This window comes from Suillus fuscotomentosus, assembly GCF_016647785.1.
Source record: "Suillus fuscotomentosus strain FC203 chromosome Unknown F5891scaffold_93, whole genome shotgun sequence".
In the NCBI taxonomy this organism is placed as follows: domain Eukaryota; kingdom Fungi; phylum Basidiomycota; class Agaricomycetes; order Boletales; family Suillaceae; genus Suillus; species Suillus fuscotomentosus.
In genome coordinates this window covers 61440-82103 of record NW_024539605.1, presented here as the reverse complement: position 1 = coordinate 82103, position 20664 = coordinate 61440, and the positions used below count along the sequence as shown (strand labels likewise).

At 46.9% G+C, this 20664-nt stretch overlaps 3 protein-coding genes across 3 annotated transcripts; all 3 read right to left on the bottom strand.

The window, feature by feature from the left end:
* Window positions 1-3037: 3037 nt before the first annotated feature.
* F5891DRAFT_1131179 (uncharacterized protein) lies at window positions 3038-6110 on the bottom strand (the record flags this gene model as incomplete). Its single annotated transcript, XM_041364638.1, has 11 exons — window positions 3038-3177; window positions 3205-3347; window positions 3369-3519; window positions 3579-3722; window positions 3825-4082; window positions 4173-4257; window positions 4296-4535; window positions 5076-5542; window positions 5612-5684; window positions 5712-6037; window positions 6077-6110. The coding sequence occupies 11 exons, from the start codon at window positions 6108-6110 to the stop codon at window positions 3038-3040; spliced, it is 2061 nt and encodes a 686-aa protein (XP_041219237.1).
* A 393-nt stretch (window positions 6111-6503) lies between these two features.
* F5891DRAFT_1196098 (uncharacterized protein) lies at window positions 6504-7708 on the bottom strand (the record flags this gene model as incomplete). The annotated part of the gene is made up of 6 exons (XM_041368250.1): window positions 6504-6797; window positions 6850-6968; window positions 7019-7158; window positions 7208-7358; window positions 7408-7530; window positions 7585-7708. The coding sequence occupies 6 exons, from the start codon at window positions 7706-7708 to the stop codon at window positions 6504-6506; spliced, it is 951 nt and encodes a 316-aa protein (XP_041219236.1).
* A 6285-nt stretch (window positions 7709-13993) lies between these two features.
* On the bottom strand, window positions 13994-14627 carry F5891DRAFT_1196096 (uncharacterized protein; the record flags this gene model as incomplete). Its single annotated transcript, XM_041368249.1, has 3 exons — window positions 13994-14188; window positions 14247-14357; window positions 14412-14627. The coding sequence occupies 3 exons, from the start codon at window positions 14625-14627 to the stop codon at window positions 13994-13996; spliced, it is 522 nt and encodes a 173-aa protein (XP_041219235.1).
* Window positions 14628-20664: the final 6037 nt, after the last annotated feature.

The window sequence follows — 20664 nt, the reverse complement described above, 5'->3', positions numbered from 1 at the left end:
TATTAATACAAGGCCAAACAAATGTTGAAGTTTGTCTTTGCTTAGGCTTGCAACACTTCGCTTCAACCACAATCATCTCTCGTTTGTCTTAGAATTCCATCTTCAGAATCTCTCTAGCTTCTCTTCAATTTAATAAAACTCCTCAGTGGTAGCAACACCCTGGCCATCGATTATCATACACACTGAACCTTCTCTTCAAACTCCTCAGTGGCGGCACTTGGGCCAGTGTGAATCTGACGCTCTCTGAACTCCCAACAATCAGCATGACGTCTGAACCTGACATCGAGGTGCATTTGAATTGTTGAACTCTTCAGCCAAACTTAGTACTGACATTATGTATATTGATAGCTTGCCTCATTGACCCATCGACAAAGCAAGGAGCGACTGTTTACTGTCAGATGTCTCTCATCTGCATCCTCTGCCACTGCCACTCCCGTTTCCTCGAACAAATGGCACCAGGATGACTGGGGAGTCCTATCAATTGCCGGTATCGATTCTGTTTATGTACTTACCGTCAGATGTCTCTCATCTGCATCCTCTGCCACTGCCACTCCCGTTTCCTCGAACAAACAGCACCAGGATGACCAGGGAGTCCTATCAATAGCCGGTATCGATTCCGTTTATGTACTTGATGCTGAAACAGTGCATATCACTATCGCTGTGAATGCCTTGTCTCGTGTTGGTCTATTTCAGGTCAGCTTGTCTATCTATTCACATTTATTGTACTGATTCTTCTGCAGGATTTGCAAGCTTTTATTGACGGCAAACAGAGAAAGCAGACTCCTCAAGTCCTGACAGTGATCAACGGCAAACAGAGAAAGCAGACTCCTCAAGTCCTGACCGCGATCAATGGCAAATAGAGAAAGCAGACTCCTCAAGTTCTGACAGTGATCAATGGCAAACAGAGAAAGCAGACTCCTCAAGTCCTAACCACGATCAATGTGGTTTTGACCTGGTGCAATGCCGCGGTAGAAGGTACGAAATATCAGAAAATCGGTATTTAGCAATTTGTACAATTTTTAAATTCAAATTGCTACCTTAAAAGAATCAGACAGTCCTTACAAGTTCTCGAAACACTTGGAATGATATCATGTGACTTGCAATGACCTTCCAATGAGGGGTGTTTTTAGTTGTTTTCAAAATTGTGACCTTGTGTTGGAATGGTCTTGGGACCGTCTTGGAAGAATATCTGTATTGCTTGCAAGCAGCTTCCATAATTTTCGGGATCCCTTGCAAACGGACCGCAATGCCACTGACAAATTGGGACCTTGCACGCTATTTTAAGATATGCCAACCAAAATTAGGAATTTCCGACATTACACATGGGGTATGGCGTCACTATGTCATAGCCTACATCTATTTGAGGCCGATGCAGCACTACATCTCGGAGACAAGTCTATGGCTACACTCAAATGATCTTCATCTCCCCTACAACCCACCTCCCGATCTTGGCGATTCAGAAATGCTCACCTTCACTATCTGAGCCTTCACTACTTCAGCTCTGTTCAAGTTGGTACATCTACCACTGGGAAGTCAGTGTACGCCTTCTCAGTGAGATCACCAGAGAGGTAGAATGTTGCATGGTCAGGCTCAGTGAGCGATAGGTCGACCGGTCATGTATGAGTTGGGCAGGGAGGTCGGGCTGTTGAAAGAATGTGGCAATAGAGGCAGAGTGTGACCCAGGCATGGGAAGAGGAAGCTGTCAGCACACACGATCACTGGAAGCATGAAAGACTTTTTCAGCAAGAAAAATGTTGAAAAAATTGTAACAAAGGTTTAAATAGACCAAAATTAATGGTTTATTTAAACCTTTGTTACAATTTTTCAACATTTTTCTTGCTGAAAAAGTCTTTCATGCTTCCAGTGGATGGGCAAGGACCTGTGCAATGACATAGTGAGGGGGAGGAAAGCTCAGAGGCTCCTGCCCACACGCCATGACACAGACACAGCAGAAGACAGCAAGCTAAAGCATTTATTCTGAAAAGAGAATGGACGAACCATGTATTTCCATTCATCTATGATCTATCTACCCTGCTGGGCCTAAGCTCCTTGGCATAAGAACCAGATTTCGGTGCTGCATGATGGGTAGGAGTGCATTTAAGGCCCTCACGCAATCCAAACACTCATTCATTGTAAATTGTGTCTTGCCACATGAGGCGTGATGCCAGATCAGCATTGTGCAACCTCATCTTATCCACAAATCATCAATACTTCAATGCGCATGAGCAACCACCTTCGACTCCGAGGCAACAAACTGCAAAATACAAAGTCAAGTCTAAATTGAATGTACATATTGTGTCCATATACAGTCTCGAAGTTTGCAATATTAGAGTCCTTGGCAAGTGACAGGTTGTGCGCGGATATAACTGGATGCTATACAGGAAGTCGTTAGAATGTCTCAAGAATGCTTTAATCAAGGTGGGAGGACGCACAGAATGAGTCATATGCCAATATGCACGAACACTATGCGCTGGTCCAAGGTCATTGGAATGTCCTTGTCATAAGCTAATGACTGGACCGCTCGGTGCAGCACCCAGGCAGCTCGTTTGGAATTCATTGGACCATTGTCACGAGTTCCAAATACAAACCATTATTCGTTCCTTAATTCTAAGTCCTTTAAGCGCCCAGTCACAGCACCTCTTTCTAAGAATATGTTTACTGTTGAAGAAGTTCCTATTATTGCGTCTATTGTAGAATTACCAGAGTCACGTGATCTATCGGACAATGCTGAAGATGTTGACGTCATGCCTCGTGACACTCTTGGAATGTTCCAGAGTCTTACTGCGGCTGCGGCACATGTTATGACATCATAGTTATATATAGAATCGTACGATACCTTTAATTATTCTGATTGGTTAGTTAGTTCATACTCAGTTTTGATCTCAGTTTCAATATGTGTATATAGGTAGCTCATCGTAGTCAGTAGTTCTTTAGTTCAAACCTCTTGTATCTCCAAGTGAGCAATACCAAGACGTACCTGCTGCCTACTTCCTCTGTGTGATTATTCTGTTGTTTGAGTCCTAGTCTCTGCCCAGCGTTAATTCGTTATTGGGTTGTGACAACCATCCCCATGCATATTTTTGTAGAATGCCTCCACCAAGTGCTGCACAGTACTATCAGTGACCTTCCACATTGTCCCCACAACACTGTTGACCCCAGCAAATTGCAGGCCAGCTGCTAAGTGTATTACTTCATCGGGTGTACTAAAGACACTGACTGCGGTTTCACAGGCAGAAAGAAATGTGAATTCATGCTGAGACAGATCCGTCTGAATGATATCGAGGAGTGAAAGTGGCTTGTCACGCATTAGAAAGGCTGACTTGAAGGGTTCGTCAATTTTCTGTGTCCTGTGACATGCAAGATGGAACCAAGTATTGTCGCGCAATGCGCGCAGTGCTCTCGATTTCGTGGCATCAACACTGGTTATCTTGGAAAAGGAAATAGTGGGGGGAGGGGGCAAAAGTCTTTGCACCAATTCCAGCTCTGGCTCCACAGCATCCAACGTGAACGAGGCACCAGCTGGGCAATCCTGACCAATAGCAATGAAGGGAACTGACGGAGCTTTTCATGACTTGCACAAGCCTTGATCAGCGTGGTGAGAGATGGCATGTATGAGGAGATGTACTGCTGTGAAACAGACTTTCCCCTTGCCCTGTATTCACCAGCAGCATGCAACAGCAAGAAATTGAATAGAGACGTCAGGCACCACCATATTCGGGAACCTCACCATACAAACCCATCCAGAATCTCCACTACTGGGCAGACAACGATTTCCCACAACTCTCTCAAAGCTTTCGTCAGCGCTGGTTGGTTCCCTTTAGGACCAGCCTCTTTTCCAACTGCCTGTTGAAGTGCGACCACCAATTTAGCGAGTTTCAGAAAATCAGTAGGGAGTTGAATGCTAGTCGGAGGTTGCTTGTGTGGAATGATAATAGCGTGGCAAGACGACTTGCTTGCGATGAGAATGATGATAGGCTCATCACAAGCTGCATCTTGAAGATCAGAGAATAAGGGGGGAAGGAGGAAGCGAGAGAAGCCCTCGATCTCCCAGATCTCTTCTATGGCTCTATTCCAATCCTCCACTACACATCTGTACCGGGTTTCCTCTGCTTCTACATCAACTCTTGGGTTTCCTTCTGAATAGTTCATAGGAGGATTATCGAGGAGAGAACTGAGATCTCGGAATCTCTTCATCAGGGCCATTGCATGATCACCACGAGTCTGGAGGCTGTCAAGAGGGGTGCGGAGTCGTGTCATCTGGGTCCAAATTCCAATAACTTAACAGCGCGACACACATCATCACTATGAAGAGCACACAATGCTGCATCAACGGCAAGTGTACTCGGGAAGTCCTTCATGATTTTGTGACGAGACAATACTGAAGCGGTCTTAGACATGTAAGCATCCAGAAGTTGCATGGAAGTTGCATATGCTTCCAGTTCAGTGACGTGTGAATGTTGACAGGCATTCGTAACCCAGAGTAGACTTGCTCGCAGGCGGAATAGCAAGCCTCCAGAGACAACATTTGCTGCTCCCTGGAGATGGTGAATAGCAGAATTCAGACCATCAGTATCTTCACCTGTGCCGGTGTTGTCAAGGCCTGAATGATGGAACATCAGATAGACTTTAGCTAGCCACTGATGAATTAGTAATTGATGAGGATCATGTTGCGTTAACAGAGTCAATGCACAGCAAAGGTTCTCTTGTGACTCATGGAGGTCTTCTCTATTGTGTTGGTGGCTAAATCAGGTGGAGAGTTGAGTTGTGAGGTTATATAATGACCCCGACTGATCTCTGTGACCGACAGGGCGCAAGGCCAGCACTTCCCTGTCAAGTGCGATAGCCTGATCCAAGTCTTCATCATTGCCTCAGTGCTGAAAGCGGGAGGAGAGTTGATTCATGAGGTTATTTAATGACATGGACTGATCTGTGTGACCGACCAGGTGCAAGGCCAGAGCTTCCCTGTAAAGTGCGATGGTGTCATCCAAGTCTTCATCATTACCTCGGTGGTCAAAGCGGGAGGAGAGGTGAATCGTGAGATTATTTAATGACGCAGACCAATCTGTGTGACCGACCGGGCACAAGGCCAGCGCTTCCCTGCCAAGTGCGATAGCCTGATTCAAGTCTTCATCGTTGCCTTGGTGCCCAAAGCGGGAGGAGAGTTGAGTCGCGAGGTTATTCAATGACATGGACTGATGTGTGTGATTGACAGGGCGCAAGGCCAGTGCTTCCCTATGAAATGCGATAGCCTGGTCCAAGTCTTTGTCGTTGCCTCGGTGCTGAAAGTGGGAGGAGAGTTGAGTCGCGAGGTTATTCAATGACATGGACCGATCTGTGTGACCAACAGGGCGCAAGGCCAGCACTTCCCTGTCAAGTGCGATAGCCTGATCCAAGTCTTTGTCGTTGCCTTGGTGGTCAAAGCGGGAGGAGAGTTGATTCATGAAGTTATTTAATGACATGGACCGATGTGTGTGACCGACCGGGCACAAGGCCAGGGCTTCCCTGTGCAGTGCGATAGCCTCATCCAAATCTTCATTGTTTCCTCAGTGCTCAAAGCGGTAGGAGAGATGAATCGTGAGGTTATTCAATGACATGGGGCAATTTGTGTGACTGACCAGAAACAAGGCCAGCGCTTCCCTGTGAAGTGCAATAACCTTATCCAAGTCATGGTTGTTGCCTCTGTGCTCAAAGTGGGAGGAGAGTCCAGTCACAAGGTTATTTAACCACATGGACCGATGTGTGTGACCAACCAGGCACAAGGCCAGCGCTTCCATGTAAAGTGAGATAGCCTGATCCAAGTCTTCTCCATTGTGTTGGTGCTGAAAGCGGGTGGAGAGTCGATTCGCGAGCTTATTTAATGACATGGACCGATGTGTGTGACCGATGGGGCATAAGACCAGTGCTTCCCTGTGCAGTGCGATAGCCTCATCCAAGTCATCATCATTGCCTCGGTGGTCAAAGCGGGAGGAGAGTAGATTCGTGAGGTTATTTAACAACACAGACCGATCTGTGTGACTGACAGGGCACAAGGCCAGCGCTTCCCTGACAAGTGCGATAGCCTGATCCAAGTCTTTACCAGTGCCTCGACGCTCGAAGTGAATGTGCAACATTATGGCCAAATTACCCAGCAATTGCCCTCAGTAAGCATGTCCGGTGTTGTAGTATCCCAGTGCATCATAATGAAGGGATATCACTTCATCTAAGGCATGTGGTTCATCTCTCTGTAGATACCGCTCTGCTTGATCAACAAGTTGATTCGGCGATAACGGAAGCATGGATGCGGCAGGTCGCTCCTGCTCTAGATCATTTGCATCCATGCTTGAAGCAGAATGCAGTGCGCATGTTTCGATTGCAATCCGAGCTGCTCTATAAATGTGGCTATTGGCGTGACAGACATCAAGCACTTCATTCAATAACTCTTTAGCTGTGTCCGCATCTGTTTGAAATTCCCGCCTTGCAAAGCGAGAGAGCAGAGAAATGGCAAGATGGAGTTGGGTTGTGGGTCAGTCTGGATGACCAGTGGGACGCAAATCAAGTGCATCTTGAAAAAGAGAGATAGGCATGCTGAGGTTGAGGTGTCTTCCGTTGGCTTGGCAACTGATAAACTTTGCGGTGGCTAAATTGAACAGTGCTGCAGGGCGGTAGGAATGATCCACGGGGCAAAGATCCGAGGCCCGTTCAAAGTGGCTTGTGGATTGTTCAAGATCCGTACTGTTCTGCATCCTGCGGTATCGTGCGAGAAGACGATGTCCGGCATCCATCCTTAGTGCTAACCCATCCATATTGCGAGATGTAAGCTACACATTACGGCGATCAGAATCAGAATGCAAGACTGCATTGATCGCTCACGGTAGTAAGAGGACAAAGAACACCGCCGTCATTTCGATCAGAAAGTTGCTGCTCTACCATCATGAACAATGAAGTACAAGCAGATATGACGTCCTCCTGCTTTGGCTGAAACATTATGGCTGTGATACTCATTAGCATCCGTGAGGTGTTATTTGCAATAAATACTGACGATGAGACCTTTCGCTGCGATCCAGTAATTCTCCAATGGACATCTCGAATGTGCGAAGGAGTTCTCCATGACAGACCATGGGACCCAATTCGAATGAGGCATACACGCTGACCCCAACTTTAGAAGATGGATTGCATGGTCTAGTCTTTGTCAATACCTGCAAGACAGACAAGGTTACAGACCACTTACAGAAGAATGCACTCGTGCCATTCAACGACAGCCTGGTCTACGTGTACAGAATTATTGCTTGTCTGATATTCAGCACCATCAGCCTTGACTACCACATAAAAGCCAGCAGGGATACATTGGAGACCAAGTATGAGATCGGTTGCGTGAATGGCTTGAGAGAAATTGTCAACACGAGCTGGGTGGAGATAGATAAGTCATACAAGTGATGACGACTTGTTGCCCTCCACTGAAGTGTATGTCTCTTGGGTCCTGGGTGTGTTCTGGGTGGCTGCACTCCTCACCCGAGGCTGGGAGGGTGTCATCAAGCTGGTCCGACACCGAATCTGTCATGGAAAATCATAGGCACCACCTACTGAGTGAAGGTGGATAGCATGTACTGTTGGTGGCGAGTTGTAGCACTTCACTGATCACCAGGTTTGTGTCTTTCAGATCCTGGGGTTGTTCAGGTTGGCCTGACTCCTCACCTAAGGCTTGGACAGTATCGTTGGGTGGATCTGGCATGGAGTCTGTCGCGAAACAAAACAAGAGATTCATGACAAAACAAAGTGTCGCCAGAATTGCTTTGGGAAATCATCGGTATGTGCTAAATAAAAATAGATGCGACACATACTAATGACGAAAAGTTGTAGCATTTCACTGATCATGAGGTTTTTCTGCCTTGTGTCCTGGGGGCATTCTGGGTGGCTCGGGCCCTCTTCTGAGTCTGGAGGGCAGTCACTGAAATGTCCAGGGACAAATGTTGACATGCGAATGGAGGATAAATGCAAACTAACAGTTGAGAATAAGATGTGTACTAGAGGTCACAAAAAAATACTGCAGATCATGGGAGGTCTTCATGGATTATAAGTCAAAGAACAACAGCATGCATGTGGCATCCACACCGTGCAGCGCTAAAGTCAAGATGTAAGTGACTCGCAGGATATCGAGCAACCTTACATCAGATTTGTACAGCAGAGGCACTGCAGGTGCAATGTTGATTAATTAAAGCAGCCGAAGCAAGGAGCTGCCCCCGCACTCTCACATATTACAGTGACCTATTTCCATATAATACGAGGGAATGGACGTGCATAATATCCCGTATGATATGGGCCAGCGGACCATGGGCCCATGATAAAAATATCCTCGACTATGACGGATGGGCCGGGAGGCAAATTATTCCCGATGGAGGTGGGTGGGCCCATGCAGGGGATATATAGAGTAGATGAGTGGGCCGATGTACATGAATATTAGGTAGACGGGTGGGCCGAGGTAGTTGGATATTATGCAGATGGGTGTATTAAGGTAGATGTGTATGAGATAGATGGGTAGGTACTTGTTATCACATTCACGGGTGGGCCCAGACACATATTAAATTAGACAGGTGGGCCGAGGGTATTATACAATATTGTATTATACGGGTGGGCCCAGACGCATATTAATTAGACCGGTGGGCCGAGGGTGTTGTATGGGATGTTGTATTAGACGGGTGGGCCGAGGGTGGTATAAAATATAGATGGGTGGGCCCATGTGTATCATAATTGTAAACACGATGGAGCTGAGGTAGTTGTACATCAACCAAATCAGAGGAGGTAATAAAATCAAAGTTACCAAGTTCCTGGAGCAGCAGGTGATCTCCTGACATGGCCTTTGATGGTGCACAGGTTGTCTTGCAAAATTTGGAATCCAGGGTGCGAAGCTTGTGTTACCCTATGAGAAGCCAAGTTCTGATTACCAACCTTTGGGTCAACCATACTCAGAGGAGGTAATAAATCAAAGTTCCCGAGTTCCCGGAGCAGCAGGTGATCTCCTGACATGGCCTTTGATGGTGCACAGGTTGTCTTGCAGAATTTGGAATCCAGGGTGTGAAGCTTGTGTTGCCCTATGAGATGCCAAGTTCCAACCACCCAAATTTGGGTCAACCGTACCGACTTCCAAGTTCCGGGACCCGGGAGTCGACAAATGAATATCTGATAACCAGCACACTTCCAATCAGGTAGTATTTCATTGAGCAATGAATCATCCAAGGGGTCTCTTATCAGACTCAGTAGTCAATATAGGCAAATGATAATGAAAACATGAAAGTTGTTATTATGCTATTTTTCAAACCCGAGACCCTGAAACCCATTGTTCAACATGTCCATTTTTCACTCACTGCACAAATCACCAAGTTTCGAGTGCCAAAGCGTGAAACTTGAAACCCAGTGTGCAACATGTCCATTTTTCATGTACATTACACAATTCATTGAGTTCCGAGTGCCAAGTGCCGAAACCCGAACCCCGAGACCCGAAAATATGTATGCAACATTTCCATTTTTCACTTGTTGCACAAATCACCGAGTTTTGAGTGCCAAAGCGTGAAACTTGAAACCCAGTGTGCAACATGTTGATTTTTCATTTATATAACCCAAATCATAGAGTTACGAGTGCCGAGGGCCGAGGGCCGAACCCCGAGACCCGAAAATATGTACACAACATGTCCATTTTTTACTCACTGCACAAATCACTGAGTTTCCAGTGCCAAAGCGTGAAACTGGAAAGCCAGTGTGCGACATGTTGATTTTTCATTTATATCACACAAATAACCAAGTGCCAAGTGCCAAGTGCCGAAACCCGAAGCCCGAGACCCGAAAATATGTATGCAACATTTCCATTTTTCACTTGTTGCACAAATCACTGAGTTTCAAGTGCCGAAACCCAAAACTCGAAACCCAGCATGCAACATGTCCATTGTTCAATTATATTACACAAGTCATTGAGTTCCGAGCTCCGAGGGCCGAAACCCGAACCCCGAGACCCGAAAATATGTACACAACATGTCCATTTTTCACTCATTGCACAAATCACCGAGTTTTGAGTGCTGAAACCCAAAACTTGAAACCCGGCGTGCAACATGTTGATTTTTCATTTACATCACACAAATCATTGAGTTCCGAGGTCCGAGGTCCGAGACCCGAACCCCGAGACCCGAAAATATGTACACAACATGTCCATTTTTCACTCATTGCACAAATCACTGAGTTTTGAGTGCTGAAACCAGAAACTCGAAACCCGGCATGCAACATGTTGATTTTTCATTTACGTCACACAAATCATTGAGTTCTGAGGTCCGAGGTCCGAGACCCGAACCCCGAACCCTGAAAATATGTGCACAACATGTCCATTTTTCACTTGTTGCACAAATCACTGAGTTTCAAGTGCGGAAACACAAAACTTGAAACCCGGCATGCAACATGTTGATTTTTCATTTACATCACACAAATCATTGAGTTCCGAGGTCCGAGGTCCAAGACCCGAACCCCGAAAATATGTGCACAACATGTCCATTTTTTACTTGTTGCACAAATCACCAAGTTTTGAGTGCTGAACCCCAAAACTTGAAACCCGGCATGCAACATGTTGATTTTTCATTTATATTACACAGATCATTGAGTTCCGAGCTCTGACACATATTACAGTGACCTATCTCCGTATAATATGAGGGAACGGACGTGCATAATATCCCATATGATACGGGCCAGCGGACCATGGGCCCATGATAAAAATATCCTCGACTATGACAGATAGGCTGGGAGGCAAATTATTCCTGATGGAGGTGGGTGGGCCCATGCAGGGAATATATAGAGTAGATGAGTGGGCCGATGTAAATGAATATTAGGTAGACGGGTGGGCTGAGGTAGCTGGATATTATGCAGATGGGTGTATTAAGGTAGATGTGTATGAGATAGATGGGTAGGTACTTGTTATCACATTCACGGGTGGGCCCAGACACATATCAAATTAGATGGGTGGGCCAAGGGTATTATAAAATATTGTATTATACGGGTGGGCCCAGATGCATATTAATTAGACCGGTGGGCCGAGGGTGGTATACAATATAGATGGGTGGGCCCATGTGTATCATAATTGTAGACATGATGGAGCTGAGGTAGTTGTACATCAACCAAATCAGAGGAGGTAATAAATCAAAGTTACCAAGTTCCCGGAGCATCATGTGATCTCCTGACATGGCAGTGTGAAGCTTGTGTTGCCCTACGAGACGCCAAGTTCCGAGTTCTGGGACCCAGAACTCAACACATAAGTTAGTTGATACTTTTTGATGGTGCACAGGTTGTCTTGCAGAATGTGGAATCCGGGGTGCGAAGCTTGTGTTGCCCTACAAGAAGCCAAGTTCTGACCACCAGAATTGGAGTCAACTGTACCAAGTTCCGGGACCCGGAACTCAACACATAATTTAGTTAATACTTTCCGTGTTAAATGGCCAACCGAAGTTGAGATGTTTCTGAAGAGAGCAGCAGGTGCTCTCTTGACATGGCCTTTGATGGTGCTTAGGTTGTCTTGCAGAATGTGGAATATGGGGTGCGAAGCTTGTGTTGCCCTATGAGAAGCCAAGTTCCGACCACCAAGATGTGAGTCAACCATACTCAGAGGAGGTAATAAATCAAAGTTACCGAGTTCCCGGAGCAGTAGGTGATCTCCTGACATGGCTGTGCGAAGCTTGTGTTGCCCTACGAGACTCCAAATTCCAACCACCCAAATATGGGTCAACCGTACCGACTTCCGAGTTCTGGGACCCGGGAGTCGACAAATGAATATCTGATGACCAGTGAGTCAACCTTACTCAGAGGAGGTAATAAATCACAGTTATCGAGTTCCTGGAGCAGCAGGTGATCTCCTGATATGGCTGTGCAAAGCTTGTGTTGCCCTACAAGACACCAAATTCCGACCACCCAAATATGGGTCAACCGTACCGACTTCCGAGTTCCGGGACCCGGGAGTTGACAAATGTATATCTGATGACCAGCACACTTCCAATCAGGTAGTATTTCATTGAGCAATGGATAATAATACATCTTTGACAGCCAAAATTATCCAAGGCTCCCTTATCTGATCCTCTCTATCTCCATCCCCTATAACACCAAAGTCCGGACATCCAGCATTCAGCATCTGATTTCCCAAGATTAACATCCAGCATGAACGGTTCTTCCCCTTCCCCTCCTGATAGCATAAACATCTGGTGCACTTGGGCCCTGACTGTGACTTATGAAGCAGGGGAATATACTGAACAGAAATTCAAGGCAGAGAAGACTGGAGGAGGCCCGGTCATACCTTCCCCCAACCTAGACACTGATCTGGTGATGGCGTGTGATTGCTTGGCTGATGTACTCATAAAGGCATCTAAAAATCCCAGTGGGTCTTCCTGCAGATTCAGAAAATTCGTTTTATCATTCAAATTCCTGCATGACAGTTCAGATGCAGATGGATATTGCAAGATATAGCAAATTGATCTCCCCAAAGGACACTGGGCATAATGAACATAGAGAGGTGAGGTTGCTTGAGAGGTGTCCTCCTGGCCATGAAGGCAAAAGGTTGGTCGATGAACCTGCCATAATTCGTGATGCATCTGGTGCCATCATTGCATGGTATCTCCCAGACGCCCTGACAGACACCACCCAGGTGTGTAATATACATTGTTACTCGATGGATATCGAATATTAATGGAACCTACAGAAGGAAATTAGGGAGGCCACCGATTTGCTCGCTCCAAGCCTTGAAAAAAGTGTAAGGGCTGATGGCAATTGGTAAACTAATCAAAGGTTGTTCAACCAGGGCTCGGAAGATGTTGGAGCAACTCCCGGATGCATCAATCTATCTCCGGCATGGTTTCAACAGGGACACGAGGTAGGATCCGATGAGATGGTGATTCCGGCAGTCATACTTACCAATCTCAAAGAATGTGTCCGATCCAGAGGTATCTGCATCATTGAAGGGACCTTCCTGAGAGAATATCCTCAAAGCCATTGCAAGGCCAGCAGCCATCGCGTCCGCGGCACTCAGAGTCATGCATCCTGAGCAGTACTGGGCAGGGTTGAGAACCTTGTCAAACCTTGGAAATATAGCAGTAAGCAAGGATCTGCCATAGATGCTGGAGGCCCTGCAGTACTGGGCATCTGTGTTTAACACCCTCTCCATCATTTCCAATCAGGAAACCCCCCATCATCGAGACCACATGTCCATTTCTGAATGCTTCGACATTCTCACCACTGTGGGGAACTATTCTAATGCTCAGATGACAATGCCAAACCTTCAGCTGGAGTTCAAGTACAATTCCGGCTGTATGATTGCATTTTCCGGAAGGATTGTGAGACATGGAGTTTATAATGTGGAAGGGGATCGGATTGCTTGGGCATGGTATATGAGGGATGCTGTTCACATTTATGCTGGTGTTTCATCATGTGGATGGGCTAGTGTGGATGGTCCATACAGCGTGTGAAAGATCAAACAAAGAGCAAGCATTGTGACCTATATATATTCCAACAAATGAATACCATGTACCAATTGTGATCCGGACCTCAATACTCAATTTTGAGCATTTCCAAAGTGATATGTGGGACTGAATAATTTGGATGCAAGCCTCGGTATTCGATAATTGGAACTCGGGACTTGACATATGGGAGTCCCGAGTGCCAGGGTACTGAGTCCTGACACCCGGACCTCAGCAAGTGATATTTGAGACTGGGGGAAGATGTATAAATATGCTCGAATTAACATTTGTCATTGCCATACACATTTGACAAAACCCTGAACCCCGACATTGTGGACTCTGGACTCGACACTGTTCTGAATACCGAGTCCTGGATGCCCAGGTCCCGAGTCCTGAATTTTGGAGGTCAGGGTTTGGCGACCTGGAGCTTGGCAACTGTGTTGGGTGTCAGGGCATCCGGGGCATTGGAGATAGCATGTGTCAGTATTTTGCGTTTCATGGTTGATGTAGGGTGAATATGGAATCAGGGATCAGGGACTCAGTATTCAGAACAGTGTCAAGTCCCAGGTCACGAGCTCTGAGTCCTGAGTGCCGAACCCCGGGTCCCGAGTCCTGAATTTCGGAGGTTGGGGTTCGGTGACCTGGAGCTCGGCAACTGTGCTGCCATGGTTGATCAGGGATTGTGGTGTTTCCCATCCACCATGGACATGTATATGCGAACACAATCTGGGACGGATGTCCTGCAATTGGCTCATCATGAAATGAAAGGAGGTGGAATGAAAAGACGTTGTCCGGAACCGTGTTCCAGGTTAGCATGGGATACAACTTAAGGATATAAGCGACAGGGACCAGAACCACCGACATGATATTCTGTGAAGCGGAGTACTGCAGGAGTGGTGTGACAAAAGTCTGCTCACATTCTTAGCATTGACCAACAAAGTCATCAGGGCAGTGGTGACATACATTCATCTCCCATTGCAGCCCAGCTTTAAAATACTTGATCCGGTCAGAAGATAGACCATTGTTGGCAGCTTCCGTCCAATATTGAGAGATGCATGCACGGACGCGAGATCCAGCCATTGCCAATGTGCAGGAAATAGTTGCAAGGCTCAGCTTCAGGGGTCGGTAATGACTTCCAGCATTCAGAGTGCCAGAAGTGGATGCATGAGATGCAGACATGGCTAATACAGGACTATGGTGCTGGCAATACAAGTGAAAGATGGTGAAGATGTGAAGATAACAATCACTGATGGATGGATACGAAATTCAAACTCCAACATGGGCTGACCCGGACAATTCCCAGGCCTCAATTATGTATGTGGAAAAAGGGACTTCATGATAAAACAATGTCCATTCATCTCCAGCCTCTATCAACACATTTTGTAGGTCTTGAAAAGCTGCCTGCACATCCTGTGCCAGCAATGAATACATTTGGGATTGCCTTCCGGCGTAGCATCTGTGACCCGGAAGTTGTTTCTCCAATGATTCCTGCATGTGCTCGCCCCATTGGGTTATTTTCCACAAAAAGAACTTACATGTCCAATCCATCTCCAATTTGACCAATAGCATTTCCTCTCTCCATCGATCCCATAGTGCCTTTGCCCTCAGCCAATGGACTCGGTAAACTTGGCATGGGTCCAGTCAGGTAACCGCGGGATATGACATGCAAGCAGGAACTCACATTCCTCATTCCACAATTGATCAGGACCCCCGAGGTCGACTTCAACAGACCAAAACCAAGTCAAAGATTCATTTTGTTGACCTCAGGCATTTGGGTCTCCCACTGCAGTGCTGATTTTGAGTTGCTCGCGAAGCAGGGGTTTGTATTTCTGAAGCTGGTCTTGCCCCGGCTCAAGTTTCATCATTTGCTTCCTTGTCTTTGTATATATGCTGGCATGGAGGGAGACTGCCTGCTGCACTGACGTCACCTGGGACCAAGCTCGAGTTTTTAGGGCCTGGGATTTGGCCTGCCTAACAGTTGTTCGGAACAGGATGGCCTTGTTGCAAAGGTAAATGTGGAGATTGTGAAGGGCATCATTGGCCTGCCCTTCACAAAGCGACATCTCCAGGGGAATCAGATCCTCTGCCATGCATCGTCTGCATCTATCAACCCCCAGGTTTGATGGCAATGTGATTACAGTGAGCTCAGGAGAGTTTGTCCATGTATGAGATGTCTCTGTGAAATCCGCCGGGTCATCATCGAGATCATCTAGAATGTCTACGTCCAAGTCCTCAGGTTCATCATCTGCATCAAATCCCTCCCCGAGATGTGTTAGAGCAGACCGAGCAAATCCATCTATCTGGCCTTGGAGCTGATCTCGTTGACGGGCGATGTCTAATCTCTGTGTCTTGGTGGATCTTCTTCCGATCCTTCGGACCTCGATGAGCAATGCAATCTGAGCCTCTTCAATTGCTAACCCTGTTGATATCCATGTCGCCACAGATCTGCGAGAGGGTGCTGCATTGCGGGCGTTACCCTCCTCTAACAATCTAAGCTCGATCTCCTTTTTGCTAGGTGCTGAGTGCAATATTAATTCAGACCTCGATGGAGACAATGGAACTCAATGTACCCTTTTTGATATTGATCTCATATTCATCCATGGCTGAAGGATCATTCAATCTGCTTGACTGAGCTATCCTCTCCCTGGCTAACCATTCTGTCTTCAAATGTGAGGGTGCTGCTTCATCGAGTCTGTCGAATGCCTTTCCACTTTCTAAGATACCATTCCTAGCCAGTTTGTATTTCCGGCATAGAGTCCTTTTCATGCGAATCATCTTGCAGAAATTGGAGTCATTCATCTGATAATCAAGGCATTCCTTTCGGTGGGGAGATGACATTCCCCGAGCAGCAGGGGAGATCAGATTGAGCCATGCCCATAGCGTCTCCATGATCTCTCCATCGATCTGACCAATGCCTTCAATAAAGTTGGAAGCATATCAGACATAGCAGCTGTCCTGATGGCCATGAACATGTCATAACCCAATTCCGGGAATGATGGTTAGTTGTGGTGCCATTTCTAGAAATCAACTTTGATCCACCCGAACCTGAAAGTGTTTGTTGTATTGACAATTAATATCATAGAAGGTGACAGCCCTGGTGATGCCTTCCATGTTGTGCCGGGAAGCCTCACAAAGAGCGTAGTCCATGTTCATTTGTCTGCAAGTGACCCCCCATGGTTAACTCGTGAATGGGGAATGGTGGATGTGGCTTGCCTTTTGCCTTTCTGAAAATCCACCATGGAGTGAGGGACAAAGCAACAGTGTCTGGCACAGGCAACTCCCCTGATACCGGTGGACTCCAGCTTGTGCTGAGCAGCATTAGCTTGATTTACTGCCCGGTGATTGTTGCAGCTTGATTTTTCCACTGTGTCAGCAGCCTCTGCCAGATGCATTTTATACCTGTCCTTTCCTACCATGAATCCAAGCCCATTGGACAGCCAAACTTCATCGAATGGCTTAATGGGATGCAGATGTTCAGCTTTGAAATTTCCGTCTATCACAAATGACCGGGTGTATTTCCAGCTTGGATCCCTAGTATTATTATGGAGGCCACATAGGTTGAGAATAGGACTCACTCATCAAGAGATTCATCCTCTGACAACAGCACATTAATCCCAGGCTGAGGACATGCTGGGCAAAATAATGCAAGTTCTCCTGTGCTCGGGTTATCAGAACGATGGCCAAAGCCATGCCATTTCATTGTCTTCAACTGCCTCCACTGTCAAGCGACCCTCATGAGCTCTCTGTATCGGTCCTTGCAATGTGCTTTGTCAATATGATGTCCAGTAGATCATGAGGGTAAGGCATTACTGGAACAAGGTGTGGAAACATGCTGGAGGTCATTCGCCGGAGCTTGCTGTAATAGTTCATCGCCGAGGTGCCGCATTCAAGGCTGTCCAGTAGAAAATCATTGAGCACTCTGAAGGTGAACACAGTCTTTGGCCTGTTAAAAGATGCAGGGAAAAATCTGTGTTGAAACATTTGAATGTCTGGACTCATGGCATTCGGACATTCACAGCATCAAACCTCCAGGCGATGAACTCCGGACTTGTCGACAATGACCATGGTGTTTTCCTTTGGCTAGAACTCGGGTCTGGACACAAATGGCAGATCTTCAGGCTTGAGCAGGTCTTCGGGTTCATCTTCTTCAAACAAATTCCACTGATCGGTGACCGCCGGACATTGTTTGCCATCATGGCCAAGGTATATAATGAGTCCCACATGAGCTAGACAACTCCGCTCGAAGAATCGCCCATTCCATTGACTGATCCAGTGGAAAGGATTGCTACGATGTTGACTCCTGCAACAGCCTGTGCAATAAAGTGGCTCGCCAAGACAATCTTGACATTTGTATACCCCATCCTGTTGGCAGATGATGCATCTCCTGTCTTCGGGTGGAGCTTCTCAATCGAGGAGGTGATGTAGATATGATTCCTGCCTTGGCAGCCATTGCCTGAGGTAGTCATTTTGACTCTGTATTTTTGAATGCTTAGCCATAGTTTGAATGACACTCCAACATTGTACATGAACTTGCCATGGTTTTTGGGAGTTGCAAAGGCTCAAATGAGCCTTGGTCCTGCTCGTAAGTATTGTCAGGAAAGTCTTCCCAAGGAGGTGGTGCCTCAACAGGCTGAATTGTTGGTGATTCTGGGGGAGAGTTAGGCATGGACCTGTAGGCATGTCGCCTCGTGCTTGCAAGTGGGACCTTGACCCAAGTCTTCCTACCTTTGCTGCCCCTTGCTTCCACCCTGTGAGATTTTTGCACTGGGGTGCATCTACCTATCTTCATCTTGTTTATTAATGTTGCACGCAAGGCATCAGCTCAGGTGTAATGAATTGTTATTGCAATATGATGCGGTGCAGTCCTGTTGGCTCATTACAAATTCATTTCCATTAATGGCTCAGGGTCCAATATGGGCCGATTAACCTATCATTAGGCTTTGCACAAAGTTCAACTTTGCACAATTCATTAATACTTCCACCTTGCAAATCCTTAGACATTTCTGCATTCTGATTCAGTATGGCAAGAACAGGTCATTCCACCAACACGACTTCCGGAAGACACAGGATGCGTCAACCACAGTCTCAGAAGCTCACGGACAAGGAGATTTTGGAGTTGAAGAACTACCTTCCTGAGTGGACTGCTGCCAAAAGGAGTGAGAAGCGAGCGATTTTCACTGCCATAGCAAGGGCGGCCAGGTTGTTTGCTCCGAAGTTGGACCAAAAACAATGGAAAAAGAGGAAGCAGGTGAGGCTTCTTTGTTGTGCTGAAAAACTAAATTTTTAACGTCACATTCTTTCATCAACTCTTAGGTGTACAAGACTTGGTTGTTCAACAACAAGAAAAAGAAGGAAAGGAAGGACATGATCAAGTATGGGAGGAAATGGATGCCCAGGATGGTGGTCTACCAGCAGAAACGTGAAGAGGTGCTGAAGAGGATTGAGGATGAGTCTGGGGTAAAGCCAGGAGATCCTGGTATGTTCAAACATTATCAGGTGGCAGTGAAGAGAGTCATGGCTGAATTGGACGACGACGAGTTAGAGAAGGCTAAAGAAACAGCCGAAGAGTGGTCCAACAACTGTCCGCCTCCGGAGATACAAGCACAAGTTGCTCATAAGAAGGGTCCGGCATATATGGAGCACTTTTCGAATGAGATGTGGAGGCAATGTGGGATGAGAGTGTTTGTGATGTCGGCTTGGAAGAATGAAAAGGGCAAGGTGCTGTTCGGGATGTGAGTACATTTATCCATTGACGGAGATCTTTTGTCTCAAAATATTCATGCAGGCATGATGATAATGAGGCCTTAGAAGATGGGGACAGCTTCATGAAGACGAAGGACTGGGAGGACATTGAGCCAGTGTGGCAGGAGTATGCGCAGGAACAGTTCAGTGAGTGTGTGAACCATGTATACCAGATTGAACATGTTGAGCATCACAATGATAGGCGCCGGGGCACAGGATGGAGGACGTCAGGTCAAGGGAGGTCGAAAACGAATTCGAAAACCAGCCTTCGAACTCGAAATGGATGGGGAGGGTATGCCACTCCTTCCAGACATCACCGACACCAAACTTGAGGAGAAGAAGGCCATAGTGAGGGCCTTTCTTACATCGCACTATTGTGAGTTTGTCGTCGCATCACCTGACAAATTGTTCAATGCATGGACAAAGGGATATGCTCTGGGAAGGACAAGGCGGTTGTGCCATGGAGTGCCATTGTACAAAGTCAGGATGACTTCGTGGCCCGGACGTATCTTCTGGCAGATGTTGACTTGAAGGAACCTTCGAAGCTGCAAATTTGGGACACCACTACCTTGCTCCAGTTCTGGCTCGCTCGGCAGGAAACAGGCGAAGGGCCCACATTTCTGTTCAAAGCATGGAAGAACAAAGATGGGGACATGGTACCATCTGTCATATCTGGCAACTCGCCCTCTCCTCAGACTCGTATAGTGAGAAGGCAACAGAGGGTTACCATCTGAAGGCCTCGGGAGTCATCGACAGAAGCCGAGAGTGATAAGGAGAGTGCCACTCATCATATGGAGCATAATGTGGATGATGACCTGGCTGACAGGAGACCTCCGCTGAAGAAGCCTAGGATGGGAGGTCCTACACTCAGAGGGCCGGCAGTCCCACTTCCAATTCCAAAGCCTCGCCTGGCCAAGCCAGCCAAAAAAGGTGCAATACTGGCATCACGAATGGGAGACCTCCTTGCTGGGTTAACTGAAGACACGATGGGCGAGGTTAGAGATGATGTTGAGATGGAAGAGAGTATCATGCCGCCAGCACAGAAAAGGAGGCAGGGCACTCGAGTCACTGTTGAACCATCCACGAGGACGACCCGGAGTAAGTTGCAAATGCCAGTAGACAGTACACCTAGAGTAACCAGAGCACAGGGATGCACTTAATGTACATATATGTATCTTCCTGCCCTCATGTGTAATGTCATATGTGCTATTATGTATATGTCAAAGTACTAACAACCAAATTGTAGATGCCAAATGCCAAATCTCGAGTACCAAGGCCTGGGTACCGAACCCCGAGTACTGAAGCCTGAACGCCGGGCACCGAGTACCAAGGCCCAAGTACCGAACACCGAGTACCGAACACCAAGTACTGAGCCCCGAGTACCGAGCCCCGAGTACCAAGCACCGAGTACCAAGCACTGAGTACCGAGCCCTGACTGCCGAGCCCCAACTACCGAGCCCCAAGTACCAAGCAC